The 12808-nt window shown below is 48.2% G+C and overlaps 3 protein-coding genes across 3 annotated transcripts; 2 read left to right on the top strand and 1 right to left on the bottom strand.

The window, feature by feature from the left end:
- Positions 1-302: 302 nt before the first annotated feature.
- GGS22DRAFT_159363 (carbohydrate-binding module family 35 protein) lies at positions 303-2855 on the bottom strand. The gene is made up of 11 exons (XM_047960784.1): positions 2161-2855; positions 1982-2103; positions 1772-1913; positions 1617-1712; positions 1357-1558; positions 1180-1284; positions 983-1107; positions 880-927; positions 733-825; positions 519-671; positions 303-461 (listed from the first exon to the last, which is right to left on the bottom strand). The coding sequence occupies exons 1-11, from the start codon at positions 2324-2326 to the stop codon at positions 412-414; spliced, it is 1302 nt and encodes a 433-aa protein (XP_047819770.1). The 5' UTR covers positions 2327-2855; the 3' UTR covers positions 303-411.
- A 5371-nt stretch (positions 2856-8226) lies between these two features.
- On the top strand, positions 8227-9563 carry GGS22DRAFT_121422 (translation protein SH3-like protein). The gene is made up of 2 exons (XM_047958242.1): positions 8227-8419; positions 8476-9563. Exons 1-2 carry the CDS (start codon positions 8398-8400, stop codon positions 9048-9050), a joined length of 597 nt encoding a protein of 198 aa, XP_047819771.1. The 5' UTR covers positions 8227-8397; the 3' UTR covers positions 9051-9563.
- A 1-nt stretch (position 9564) lies between these two features.
- GGS22DRAFT_121418 (peptidase C1B, bleomycin hydrolase) lies at positions 9565-11736 on the top strand. The gene is made up of 2 exons (XM_047958241.1): positions 9565-10030; positions 10099-11736. The coding sequence occupies exons 1-2, from the start codon at positions 9804-9806 to the stop codon at positions 11396-11398; spliced, it is 1527 nt and encodes a 508-aa protein (XP_047819772.1). The 5' UTR covers positions 9565-9803; the 3' UTR covers positions 11399-11736.
- Positions 11737-12808: the final 1072 nt, after the last annotated feature.

The raw sequence follows: 12808 nt of genomic DNA on the forward strand, positions 1-12808 counted from the left end.
AACGAAAGTCGCAATATCGGAACGGTAAAGGCTAAAAAGTAATAACGTAATTTTATTCACGTTTACTTACCGTTAACTATCAGAATTAAAATTTACGAGGATGGTGGGATGCAAGTAATTGGCATCGTTTTATACGGAAATCTAACAGGTTTGGGGGGACGAAATTGAAGGTTCCATTCCATACCGTGTCTTACTGTCATTTACGTCATTTCTTAATTCCACCCATTTCCACGATCTAATCTACGCTCTTCAACTTCAACTCTTGGATGAATACGATTGTATTTATCAACTCGAAAAAGAATATTTACGATAATTCGGAAGTTGTTCGAGTAATATGTAAGTATTCAAGATACTAATATATAAAACACAGTATCAAATTTAGTATGTACAGAGAGAACATAAAACGCTGCATCACTCGTCTTCTTCAAACAGCTCGATTCCATCCACAGCAACCTCAAATCCTATCGCAGTATCATTAGCAGTCAATACTTATCAGGGGTCTGGAAAGAAGAACATACCATCACTTCCTGTAGCTCCAAAGGTGATGGTATTCACATCCCCGCGCTTCAGGAGGAGTTCGACCGGGGTAGATGAGTGATAACCCGCGCGAGAGTTCAAGCTCGAGATGTTGACGGCGGGCTCGTCGTTAACATATATATGCGCTTCTCCGGCTACGACAGTGAATCATCAGTTTCAACGTTATCTTAATGATACCTGAGTATTGCGACGTACCTTCTGGGTTATTGGCTCGGTAATGGAAAGAAAGCCATTGACGCGCGCCAGTGCCGGTAACATTGTGGAAAGTCACTTCGCTTGAGTCGCCAACTATCAGGCGGGTTAGTCTAGCCATGTTAAGTCATATTCAGGAGATAGACTTACCACCATGCACGGCGCGCTTGGTCAGACACTCGTTGCAATCTCTCACAACTTCTCGTCATCAGTCCCGTGAGCTCCGATGTGTTGGTTTAGGGGGGTACGTTACCTGTCCTGCCTGATAAAACGGCGTGCTCGGCCTCGTAACGCTTCGCCGTGCTGGGGTAAGAAACTACGCCGGTCTTGACGTCGACCTTCCACATCGAATGATAGTCGATCTTGACGGTGTGGGCACTATAGAGCAAGCATGCGGTTAACCAGCCTGGATTTCGACCAAAGGTAGTCTAATATGCTCGGGATACCCACCTAGAATCGATCTTCATAGGAGCCCATACATAGTTCGAGCTAGCACCACCCTTCGAGTCCCAAGCATCGCCCATGTAGATGTAAGTGGTCGCCTTGGAACCCGCACTACAATGAAAGTCAGCAATTCATTCCTTAGGAAATTTGATAGGGCCACTAAGGATGTCTCGGGACACATACACCGTCAGTTCAAAGGTGTTCTGAGAACCATAGGTATTCTCTGCCTGGGGAGCGATATCTGATCCCCCAGCCCAGGGACCGTTAATCGAGGTCGACCAAAAGACCTTGTTAGGATTGGAGCGCCATCCGGTCTTTCCGGAGACGATAAGGAAGTAAACACCGCCAGCTTTCACTATACCCGGAGCCTCGTACGCTCCTCCCGCTATAAAACTTCGTTTAGCGTTTGTGACAAATCTGTCGGGCCTAGATGATGAACGTACTAAGGCTTGAAACCTTGTCTCCAAGTGATCCGTCGGAGTTAATGCGGTTAACCTGGACGGTGTTGTGATCGGCACTAGTTAGGAGATAATAGGTGCCTAACCCATCGATCCCATCAGTAAATAGGCCCCCTTAAGGTTCATCGAGGTGGACGCACTTGTGCTTTCATCATAAAACATGCCGGTGTCCGAGTAGGAATAATCGCTCGGCGGGATATGAACCTTAGCTGACTGACTATAGCCACCAACTTGTGCCGACGACTTGAGGGAAAGGACATAGCGGTCTTGTTGGCCATACAACTATAGTCGACCAGTTGATCAGAAAATTCGCTGCACAAAGAGAAAGCGTATTGCTAGAAGTATCATACCCAGAATGAACCATTTGGCTTTGCTATCTTAGGCCGCCACATACCAGTAACGGCGCTGGCTTGCTTCCCAAGGTTCTTCCAGTTCACAAGATCGGTAGACGAGTACATCTGCGGCGTTTGATCTTCATCACATTGTCAGCTTCAACAGTTTGACGCGTTAAGGGGTTCATGTTATTTACTGCTAGCTGCTTGACCGACCCAGTAGAAGGTGTCGCCGCGCTTCACGACACCACCGCCATGAGCGTCGATTTTGTTCCCATCGGTATCAGTCCACACGGCTCCTGGCGCGATCCACGAGGCACCCAGCACACTGGACGCCGCCCATAGAAGTGAGTACGGCTTCATGTTTGCGATAAGATAGTTTGTCTTGTCTAATCGAGCAGCAATCCAACCTACGGCTACCACTAACAAACTACGCCGATCACTACCTCCCCTATCTCATATTATATACTGCGTAGCACAGAAACCCCTATACTTAACATCTCGGCATAATGTATGGCGAGTACGGCCGGATAATTGTATAATTTCCCTAATTTTTCCATCTGTCAATGCCACCGTTGCGGATGGTCGATCAGTTTGGGGGCGTGCGTCCGTATTCCCTTTTATAGAAAGTCAGACATCACGGAAGTGCGGGGGACGCGATGTAACGAGATCGTATGGTTTGCCGCCCGGAGTCAGATATGCTATATACCTCAAGATTACCCTTCATGCAACACTACCAGAGCTGCTTAATCCCCTTGGGCAGGTCGTTCTAGACGATATATTTTCGTTCTATCAAATGCAGGAACTCGGTTGAGTTGACGCGGCGGACAATGCTATTTAGCAGAGCCAATGATAACTACTCGATCTAAGAGATGAACAGCTTTCAAGACTCTCGCTGGTAAAGGCAAATCTATTTTAGAATCTTGTAATCCTTTCTTATATATACCTCATCCAAAATACCTATGAGGTTTCTTCAACCTAAGAATTTAATATTCTTGTTTTTTCACACGATCTATAGGCACTAGGTTATCTTGCGGATTCGCATGTTTACCATGCGTAGGTAGGTACGAGACAGAATCAGGATTGCAAACAGGAAACAATTCATTAAAATTACTTCAAAGATAACCCAAGTATCTATCAAGTTGCTAGACATCCAACCCTGATAACGAATACCTGGGTAGGAGTCTTACGATGTCTAAGATGAACTTCTAGATGATGCCATGCTACCTGCCATACCCACAACCAGATGCACGCCGTGTGGAGATCTGCAGCGTCACGCATAACACTGAACCCACGCTAGGGAATACGAGGCTTCGAGTGGGAATGTCTAGATCCCCACCCACCGGGGCGCGCTGCAGGTTTTCCCACACGTGCGATGTAATATTGCCCTTAGCGACAACCTCGCTGTCCATCTATATATATGTATATTACCCAAGATGGCAAAAGAGCTTCTCCTGCCAACTTGCGTCATACCTACCTGTCTATGGAGCTCCGTATCTACCTAGGGCGGCGTCTAGTCTGGTCGACGGTCCCGAGCTCGTATGTACATACTCGTGGCGGCGGAAAGGTCAGCTAATAAAACGTATCCCCACGGGAACGCCTCCACGTACGTGTTACGGGGTCGAGGAAGGATGCTTTTGCAGGCGGAGAGCGATGCAGCCCCACGGGCCGGCCCTTACGTTCCGTGATCTGGCAGAAGCAGAGGAGGGAGACCGCCCTTAGGTCGGATCTGCCGGCGGTTGCATATACCCTGTACGATGGACGACGGGTCGGATGTTGCCATCTCATCGCGCGCGCGCGCACGGTTATCGAAATCGGGTCGGACAGCACATTGTTCTCGATGGTGGCGACGGCAAGATCGGTGACAGCTCACCTATCCACCTTGGGTCGGTACCGAATCTAGGCGCACAGCTATACTCTTAGCTAAGGCTTACGGTGTGGATTGATCGTGGTGATTCTTCCTAGCTGCGGTAAGGGGAACCGAGACACGAAGCCGACGCCACTTCCCGGGTCTGTGAAGAATAGGAGGAGAAACCCAGGATCTCAAGTTGCCACAACGGAGCTCCTGCGACGATATTGCGATCAAATTGCTTGATTTCGCGGTGACTTCGCTTGATTCCGAGAATACGGGTGTCTAACGTGTCTACCGAATTAGCTCATAGAATCGCTTAGGAACCACGCGCATGCATTGTCTAGCTGGTGTATCTGGCGTCTTGCCATGGTGGCTGTTTGTCAAATGATACAGCGTTTTCGTCAGGTCGTCGCAATATTATCGATGTAGGTATTTGGCAATGATGGCACTGTCTTCCGGTTTAACTAGTTATCAAAACTGGTTGCTAAGATCATGTATTCCAAAATGTCGACCAATACGAGAATGTATGAATTCCAAGGTTGTTATCTCAGTCATTTGAGTACTATATAGAATATAAGCAGCGTAGGTCAACAGTAACCAAGATATTGGTTGCTAGTTTAATCAACACCAATTGGAAAAATTACGCCTCAATTGATCAAGTTCAAATGCGTTATTGTAAAGGCTATATCTACGTTGCTAATTGACTTGCTAGCATCAAACAGTCTTGAATTTGGAATTGTAGACTCCTAACAAGTCTATTCCATCTTCTGCCCCTATCATGTCTTCACGTTTACAAAATGCACCCAATTGACGTCTAAGCCTACCGAAAAAGTACTTACTACAAACACATTATTGTAGGTCACGTCACGTAAGGTTTGATGGCCATCTAGATCTTTCTACGCCAAGATCGCCGTCGATAGTCGGATATTATCAAGCTTCTAGTGGCTAGTGGGCGAACATCGCAGCTGAACAAGCCCGCTACCCCAAGCGCCGAAAATGATTAAAATCGGTCGGAAACCCTCGGAAAGTACGGAGTAGCCTATGTCATCACAAGTCGTCTCCCTGCTGGTCAGATACTTCGAAATCACTCCAGAATAGATTGAATTCGTAAGATTGAAGCACTGGATTCATTCGACGCCTTGCAAATTGCTTTCCATTGTTTCAGAACATCGGACGTAGCTCAATTCGTCCAACTCTCGTCGAAAATGGCCAAGCGCTAAGTGATCGTATCGAAGCGAAACAGTTCTTCCAGGTCCGAACATGTGACGAAAGCTCAATTCTCAAACGGCCGCCGGCAAGCCAACTTTTTTTTTCTCAAATTGCGAGGCGCGAACCTCGTAAAATCCCTGTTTTTCGAGCTGCTCCGCTTTAATCAATAAGGTAAAGATCGTAGCGCGTGTTCTTGTCTATCCGGTTGTCATGACAACGAAATTGGAGTCTCTGGATGATCAGGGGTAAAATTGGTATCAGCAATTGTTGACGGAGCTTTTCTTTTAGCATTCGAAACGTGTTGGATGGATAACTAGATGGCCGGAAAGTAAAAATCGATCAATTTGCAACGGCCGGACGGCCAGGAGGTTTTCTAAGAATTTATCGAGATGATCTGTAGCACAAGATTGGGTGAAGGTACATCATCAAAGGCGGACAGGGATCAGGATCGGTGACCCAGTGGAACTTGTTTTTGGAGCTGCACGACGGTAAAAGCAAAGCTCACTTGCTCAGCTCAGCTCGTCTCTCTGCATTGGGCCGTGCATAAGTTAAGCCAGGTTTGTGCACCATAATCAGCAGAATAATCCAATGAGCGAAATCCACGATACTACGCGTAATGGGAGATGCCTTGCTGAAGCTGCAAGTGTCAGCAAATGGTGGTTGGGAATCATATCATTTCCAAGCATTGATTCGTCGTGTATGCAAGTCTCGATTGACGTCTCGGGTGGTTGGTTTTTAGCTGTCCAGCCATCGTAAATCGTAGATGAATTGCATCTGCCAGCCTGCCACTGCCGCTGCCGTCTGCCAAGTTGCTTCGGAGAAAACGGTACCAGCCTGTCAGCTAGCGCCAGCCTCCTCAATTTTTTCAATTTTCCAACGCAGTAGGCTGGCCAAGATGGTATCACTGCATACCTAGGCTGCTAAATGCACTCTTCGATCGAGACAGATCAGCTTTTTCCAAGCACCGGTAGATGTAATCGTGCGTTGCTGTCGATAGAGAGCGGTCAATTCGGATCATTATGCAAACAAATCACTGTTTGAGCTCGATACATGTCAGTCCCATGGCTACCGAATCTGCCAGTTGTAGCTGAACGACCACGCAGATGTTGATTAATTCTCAATGGCCGAATATAGTGCGCCTCTCCATCTCGATCCATCTATTGATTTCGTCCAAAATAAACCGAGCAAATAATAATAATAGAGAAGTGACAAGGCCGGGCGACTGGCTTAACTGCTTAACTGGCCTCTCTTATTTTGACACCAATAAAGGAGGTTGGACCAGTAGGTGGATCTGGTTCGATCTTGATCGTCGTCAAAGCTCCAAAGGACGGACCAGGAGACCCACGAAGCCCCAGAAGATCAATGTTGGCTAGGCTTATTGGATGGGCTTCCCCGGCCAACGAGGAAGACGAAACAAGAAAACAGCAAGGGATAGAAATGAACAATTGGCCAGAGTACCAATCGATGTGGGTTTCGTGAGGGTTAAAAGGGGGTTGAATGTACATAGTATAGCTTGGATGTACTATGGTAAGCTCGATGTAGCTCGATGTAGCTGGGATGCGCACAGGATGCAGCAAAGGATGCAGCTTGGACGTAGCTTGGGAAATGGAGAAATCAAGGACAGTGTCAGAGTAGTGTCGGTTGTAACTCGCGGCCCCCGTGCGAAAAAAAAGAATTAAAAACGGTCTTAATTTCTGGATGGATTAGGTATCCACTCACTAGCCTATTCCAGAGTCTGATAAACACACCATATCCTTGAAGACCCACCAATGTAAACAAGTCCCAACCACACAACCCCTGCATCACTCTGAGGAAGCAGCGGGCAGGTAGAGCAAAACACAGGGAAAACAAGCAGGACACGCCCTGCCACGCCATTTTGCTCCCTCGGCAGGAGCAAGACGCAACAAGACGCAGCACGACGCAGCAGTACGGGTCAGTACGATCAGTACAGTACAATACTTCTGCACCGCCCATCTTTCTCCCTGCAGCTCCTCCTATTTCTTTCCTTCCAATAATCTGTTCTGACACTTCACCTCCTTTTCTCTCATTTGATCTCACCACCAACCCAACAACTCCTTCACACCCAACTCCAACTCACTATTCCCCGCTCTTCCAGCCTGAACCTGAACGAGAGAATCGAGTAAAGAAGCCAGCATCATCCGCTCGCTTCAAACTCCCTTCTTTTCTTTCAGATTTGTAGAAAGAAGAGCAAGAGGAATCTTCTTGTCTTCCTTTCGCCCTTAGTCGAAAGGTTGTCGAGGAGAGGACTCTCGCGCCGCAAAGGTCGCCAACCTGGACTTTGAAGCCCGCGTACCCGTCCCCTTCAGCATCTTCCCTCGCACATACAAGGAAGCTGAGGTAGAGACAACCACCCAAACCCACGAAGAGGTTCAGATCGATCTCCCCGCCAAACCTGAGAAAGCCGGACGGGAAGGTCAATACTCTTCTATCTCTGCTTCTGCTCAGTTACCTCCGCGTCGAGAGCAACGATTTAGCGAAGAAGAGGTCCGCATCACACGTGAAGAAGAACGTTACCGCCGTCCCGGTGCCCGTCGTGAGCATTTTGAGGAACACAGGTTAGTTTTTACCGCATTTTCTATTGTCAATCACCGTCAATCCAATTCCACAATTTGCAACGACAACAAACAAAACGGGGCTCAATTGCAATTGAGTTGTAATGGAGGTGAAGAAGGGAGGGTCATAAAACAGCCCCAGATAATCTGGTGAATCGGATCGTAACGTAATGTCACTTTCCGCACTGGCCAGAGCTCCATTCGCAATTAAATTGGCCAAGATGGGGGCATGGGGCTCGGTTCATATTTTTCAATAGCCCCCTGCCTAGCTAGTGACTGGGTCCATACGAGTTGACGTTGACCAAGTAACGACTTGGTAAAATATCTTCAACTTGGACTCAATTCAACTAACATTAAACCTTTTCATCAGACCTCATACCTCCTTCTCGGAATCTCACTTCAAGCCTCGCCCTCAATCTTCCTTCTCGGTTGCTGAGACTTCTATCGAAGTTGACCATCGTCACAAGCCTGCTCTAAGCTCTATTGACCGTATCGAACGCGAATACCGCGCTCGTGCTCAACCTAACTACATCAAAGAGGAAAAGGAAATCGGTGTCGTCGGTACTACCGTTGGCGTCCCTAAGGCCCCTCGCTCTCACTTCTCCGAACACATCGAATCCACCGGATCTACTATAGACCCACCCAAATCGTTCCCCGTCTTCCAAGAAGAGGTTCGTGTCTCTGAATCCACTATCGACCCACCCAGGCCCAGCTCCTCCTACCAAAAGGACACCAAGATTGTTGAGGAAACCACTGAGTATCCTCGACACCGCCACACCCCCGCTAGCCAGAAGTCTAGAATGGGATATTACGACGAATCAGGTGAGTCTACTTATTGATGTCGCTTCCCATCAACACCAATACTAATGAAGGTTTAGGAAAACATCATTCATTCCGTCACAGCTTACACAAGATGGCTGACCGAGTCTTTCACTCCGAGGGCGACCGTGTCGAGATCGTCCGCGAAGGTCGTTCCTCTGCCCCCAAGGGTAACGGCGCTCCCTCCGTCCCTAACACCGTTACTATCCCCTGCCACCATGTCCGCATGGGTGATATCTTGATGCTCCAGGGCCGCCCCTGCCAAGTTATCCGCATCTCTACCTCCTCTGCCACCGGCCAGCACCGCTACCTTGGTGTCGACCTCTTCACCAAGCAGCTCCATGAGGAGTCCTCCTTCGTCTCCAACCCTGCCCCCAGTGTTGTCGTTCAGACCATGCTCGGCCCTGTCTTCAAGCAGTACCGTGTCCTCGACATCCAGGATGGCAGCATCGTTGCCATGACCGAGACTGGCGACGTCAAGACTGGCGTCCCCGTCATTGACCAGTCCAACCTCTGGTCTCGCCTTAACCAGGCCTTCAACGCCGGTCACGGCAGCGTTCGCGTGCTCGTCCTTAACGATGGCGGCCGTGAGCTTGTTGTTGACATGAAGGTGATCCACGCCTCTAACCTATAAGCGTGCGATGTTCGCTGTAGGTTTATGGGATCAACTGTTGTGTCAATTAGTGTCATCATAGCTGGGAACGATTTCTTTTGCACATGGTTAATGATGGAGTCGCGGTTGATCTCTTAAAGATTGCTTCACACATCTTCCGCGAGTAATTATTATGGATTGGAAAAATGGACGTTACGGATTTTGGCATATGACAGTTGACGCATGTTCTGTATATGGATGGTAATTGAATGTCAAGCCCTTAGCGTACAATTCTTGTGTCTTATTTATGCAACGTGATCATGCATTGGATATGTATATGTTGCGATGACTTGAAGATGTAATGCATGAACTGTTTAAGCTTTGGTACTTGCCTAGTACTTAGATAGTAGCCATCAGGGTGTTTAGAATGCACCGTAATGGGAAACTCCGGTCGAGATATGGTCAGCCGAGCTCCTGTCTAGTCCAATCAGAAGGACGATCCTTCGCTATCCAGTATCTACTATGATAAGATGTAATCACATCATTCTCCCACCTTCTCCCTTGAGATCCCTCCTCTTTATGTGTAGAATTGTGTTGTAAAGTTTATCATTTATTGTAGAAAGCAGGTCGAAACTTAAACTTAATTTACTCGTGCACAAGTGTCACTGTTTATGAGCTCAGCTGGATCAATCGATATCTATCCTCAATCTCATCCCTATCATCTTCTTATCTACTTACCTAGTACCTAAGCAATAATCCCGTGCCAAATCTCTCGTAGTTATTACATATAATATAATGGGTGCTCAGCAGTCAAAGAGTTCGCCTGAGGCGGCAGCGGTTGCTGCGCATGAAAAGGCCGTTCTCGAACGCCTCCAAAGTCTCAGGTTTGAGGACGACTTCGTTCACGTTAACAGCGAGAAGGGGGTGTCATTTAAGGAGCGTATAAGCAGGCGACCGGAGGGACTAGATATTGAGATTACTCAGGACTGGCAGTCTAAGTTGCTTTCAGATCCCAAGAACAGGTTCGTTGCCTCCCAATCATATCACTAGTACCATTCATAAGGCTTATAACACCTTATCTCGGTCATAGATTGGCACTCTCAGCTCTCAGTTCTGCGAATCCAAAAGATGTCTTGGCTGTTCGTTCCGCGAAGATTGCGGATCAACATGTATTCAACGTCCGCATACCGTTCGAAGGCGCCCCCATCACAAACCAGCGATCCTCGGGTCGGTGCTGGCTTTTCGCTAGTACGAATGTGTTCCGTATCGCTCTCATGAAGAAGTACAACCTCGACTCGTTCGAGCTCTCGCAAGCTTATCTGTTCTTTTGGGATAAGCTTGAGAAGTCGAACTTTTTCCTAGAAAACATTATCGAGACCGCCGACCAATCCCTAGACGAGAGGTTGGTCCAGAGATTACTCGCGGACCCTATAAGCGACGGCGGGCAGTGGGACATGGTGTACAATCTCGTCGAGAAATACGGCCTCGTGCCCCAGGCCCTATACCCGGATAGCTGGAATGCTATGACGAGCAGCACTATCAACTCTATCATCGTGGCCAAGCTACGCGAGTACGCAGTCATCCTGCGGGATCTATCTAACAGCCCATCAACCACAACGGCTGTCCTCTCCGCAACAAAGGACAAGATGATGCGCGAAGTCCACCTCATCCTAACGCTGACCCTAGGTCCGCCGCCTAGCTCGAGCGAGGAGTTTGAGTGGGTCTTCCAAGACAAGGACGGGCGCGCCCGCACGGTGGTCTCCACGCCGCACCGCTTCGCAAAGGACATCTCGAGCCCCGAGTTCCGCATCAGCAGCTCCACCGTCGCGAGCATGGTCTCCTTAGTCCACGACCCGCGCCACGACCCCCTGTCCCTGCTCTCCGTCGACAGGCTGGGGAATATCGTCGGCGGCCGCGGGATCACGTATATCAACGTCGACATGGCGACGCTGAAGCAGGCGTGCGTGGCTATGCTGCGCGCGGGCCTGCCCGTGTTCTTCGGCTCCGATGTCGGGAAGTACAGCGAGCGCGTCAGCGGGGTCATGGATTTGGGGGTGTTTGATTACGAACTCGGGTTTAACGTTAGTCTCTACGGCAGCTTGGATAAGGCGGCGAGACTTAGGGTCGGTGAGAGCGCTATGACTCATGCTATGGTGCTCACGGCGGTGCATGTCGATGCGGAGGGCAAGACTGTCCGTTGGAGGGTGCAGAATAGTTGGGGTGAGGGCGTCGGGGAGAAGGGCTGGTTTGTTATGAGTGATGAGTGGATGGATGAGTTTGTTTACCAGGCTGTGGTTGATCCGAGGTTTTTGGCTCGACGGGTTCGGGATGTGCTTGGCAAGGAGCCGGTGGTGCTGCCGCTTTGGGATCCTATGGGGAGTTTGGCTTAGGGGGGTAGGGTGGCTGTTTGTTGATGCTTGGAGCTGTTGTCTGGTTCTGGGGTTGAGCTCTTGATGTGATGTGACTGGAAAGGGGTTAGGGAAGGGGTGGGAGTTGTGATAATGATAATGAGCTTTGATCTATTGTAGGTATTTATGAATTGATGTTGATGTTCTGCATCTACACCTTACGAAGATTACGACTTTTGTTGTTTACCTCCTATCTACGATCGAATATTACCTACTAGTACGTAGCTACCTAGGTACCTAGGATGATTCCTTGTAAGTGTTTCCATTAAGTAGGGAGGAAATGCCCTACATTAGGTAGATACTTTCAAGTCTAGATCTCACCTGGGCATCTTTTCAGGCATTGCATGATTGTCCTTATAGGGGAAGAGAGTACCGTAATGGTAATACACTACTTATAAGAATGATTCTAAATACTGTAGAATTATTCTATGTATAGCATGGATAGAAATTGGGAAGAATACTTCCATGACATTAGAATGATTCTCAGTATTGTAGAATCATTCCATGCATGACATTGATAGAAATTAGGAGCAATAGTTCTATTTTGAAGTATAGGTATATACAATTCAGACTATCTAAGATTCGTCCACATGCCTCTTTCGAGGATAGGTACGTGATAGGGGTAGGTTTGAAATCCATCTGACATCTTCCCATTCCAGGGGCCAGTGCGTCTTCGCATCCATCCTATAGCAATCGAAAGACTTGAAGCGCGTAACACCACATTCATAAGTGTTACGGATGTTAATCTCACCGGGAAAGAGCTTGAGCGAAAACCCGAAGAGTCTATCATCTTGAACTACCTAAAGCTAGCAATGAACAACATAACAATGTATCGATACATCGCTATTCCTGCTATAAAACTCAAGACGTCTTAAAAGCAGCGAGATGATAAACAAGTTCTTCCGATCGAAAGAACGACATCTTGAGCACGACTCATTGAACTGAGGCTTACAACAACACATCTACTCTCAATCAAGAAATCCCAACCTGGAAGCTAATAATGTGAGGGTCTAGCATCACTAAGCAACCGTTGGATAGCCCTAGCCGAAGAATCATGTGAAATCGACGTTGCCATACACACCACAAGGAGATCGTGTGTACCTACCCAATCTAGAAACCATCGCAGCTAAGCTTCCATCTAATCTAGCTATGTACCTATCTATGTAAGGAGGCATTCCGACGGGGCGCGGCGGGGCGTCATCGGTACAGCCATTCGCGGCTCCTCGTCGAGGAATGGCCCGTCCCGCTGAGCTGTCCCAAGAATCTCACCATCTCGATCATCTCAACAATCTGCCGGCCCAGTAGGGAGCTCGTCTATCGCAGATCCGGGACAGGACAACTGGAGCAACTTACTTGTTTCGGCTATCTGGTGGTCTATGTAGGTAAGTATGT

Source organism: Annulohypoxylon maeteangense (assembly GCF_022496945.1).
Source record: "Annulohypoxylon maeteangense strain CBS 123835 unplaced genomic scaffold GGS22scaffold_6, whole genome shotgun sequence".
Lineage (NCBI taxonomy): Eukaryota > Fungi > Ascomycota > Sordariomycetes > Xylariales > Hypoxylaceae > Annulohypoxylon > Annulohypoxylon maeteangense.

Excerpts from the sequence above, each read along its gene's own strand:
- GGS22DRAFT_121422 (XM_047958242.1), top strand. The coding sequence starts at position 8,398 with ATGGGATATTACGACGAATCAG. Across the intron at positions 8,420-8,475 it reads GGGATATTACGACGAATCAG|GAAAACATCATTCATTCCGT; the intron begins GTGAGTCTACTT and ends ATGAAGGTTTAG.
- GGS22DRAFT_121418 (XM_047958241.1), top strand. The coding sequence starts at position 9,804 with ATGGGTGCTCAGCAGTCAAAGAGTTCGCCTGAGGCGGCAGCGGTTGCT. Across the intron at positions 10,031-10,098 it reads CTTTCAGATCCCAAGAACAG|ATTGGCACTCTCAGCTCTCA; the intron begins GTTCGTTGCCTC and ends TCTCGGTCATAG.
- GGS22DRAFT_159363 (XM_047960784.1), bottom strand. The coding sequence starts at position 2,326 with ATGAAGCCGTACTCACTTCTATGGGCGGCGTCCAGTGTGCTGGGTGCC. Across the intron at positions 1,914-1,981 it reads AGCCAAATGGTTCATTCTGG|TTGTATGGCCAACAAGACCG; the intron begins GTATGATACTTC and ends GGTCGACTATAG. Across the intron at positions 1,108-1,179 it reads CCTATGAAGATCGATTCTAG|TGCCCACACCGTCAAGATCG; the intron begins GTGGGTATCCCG and ends CTTGCTCTATAG.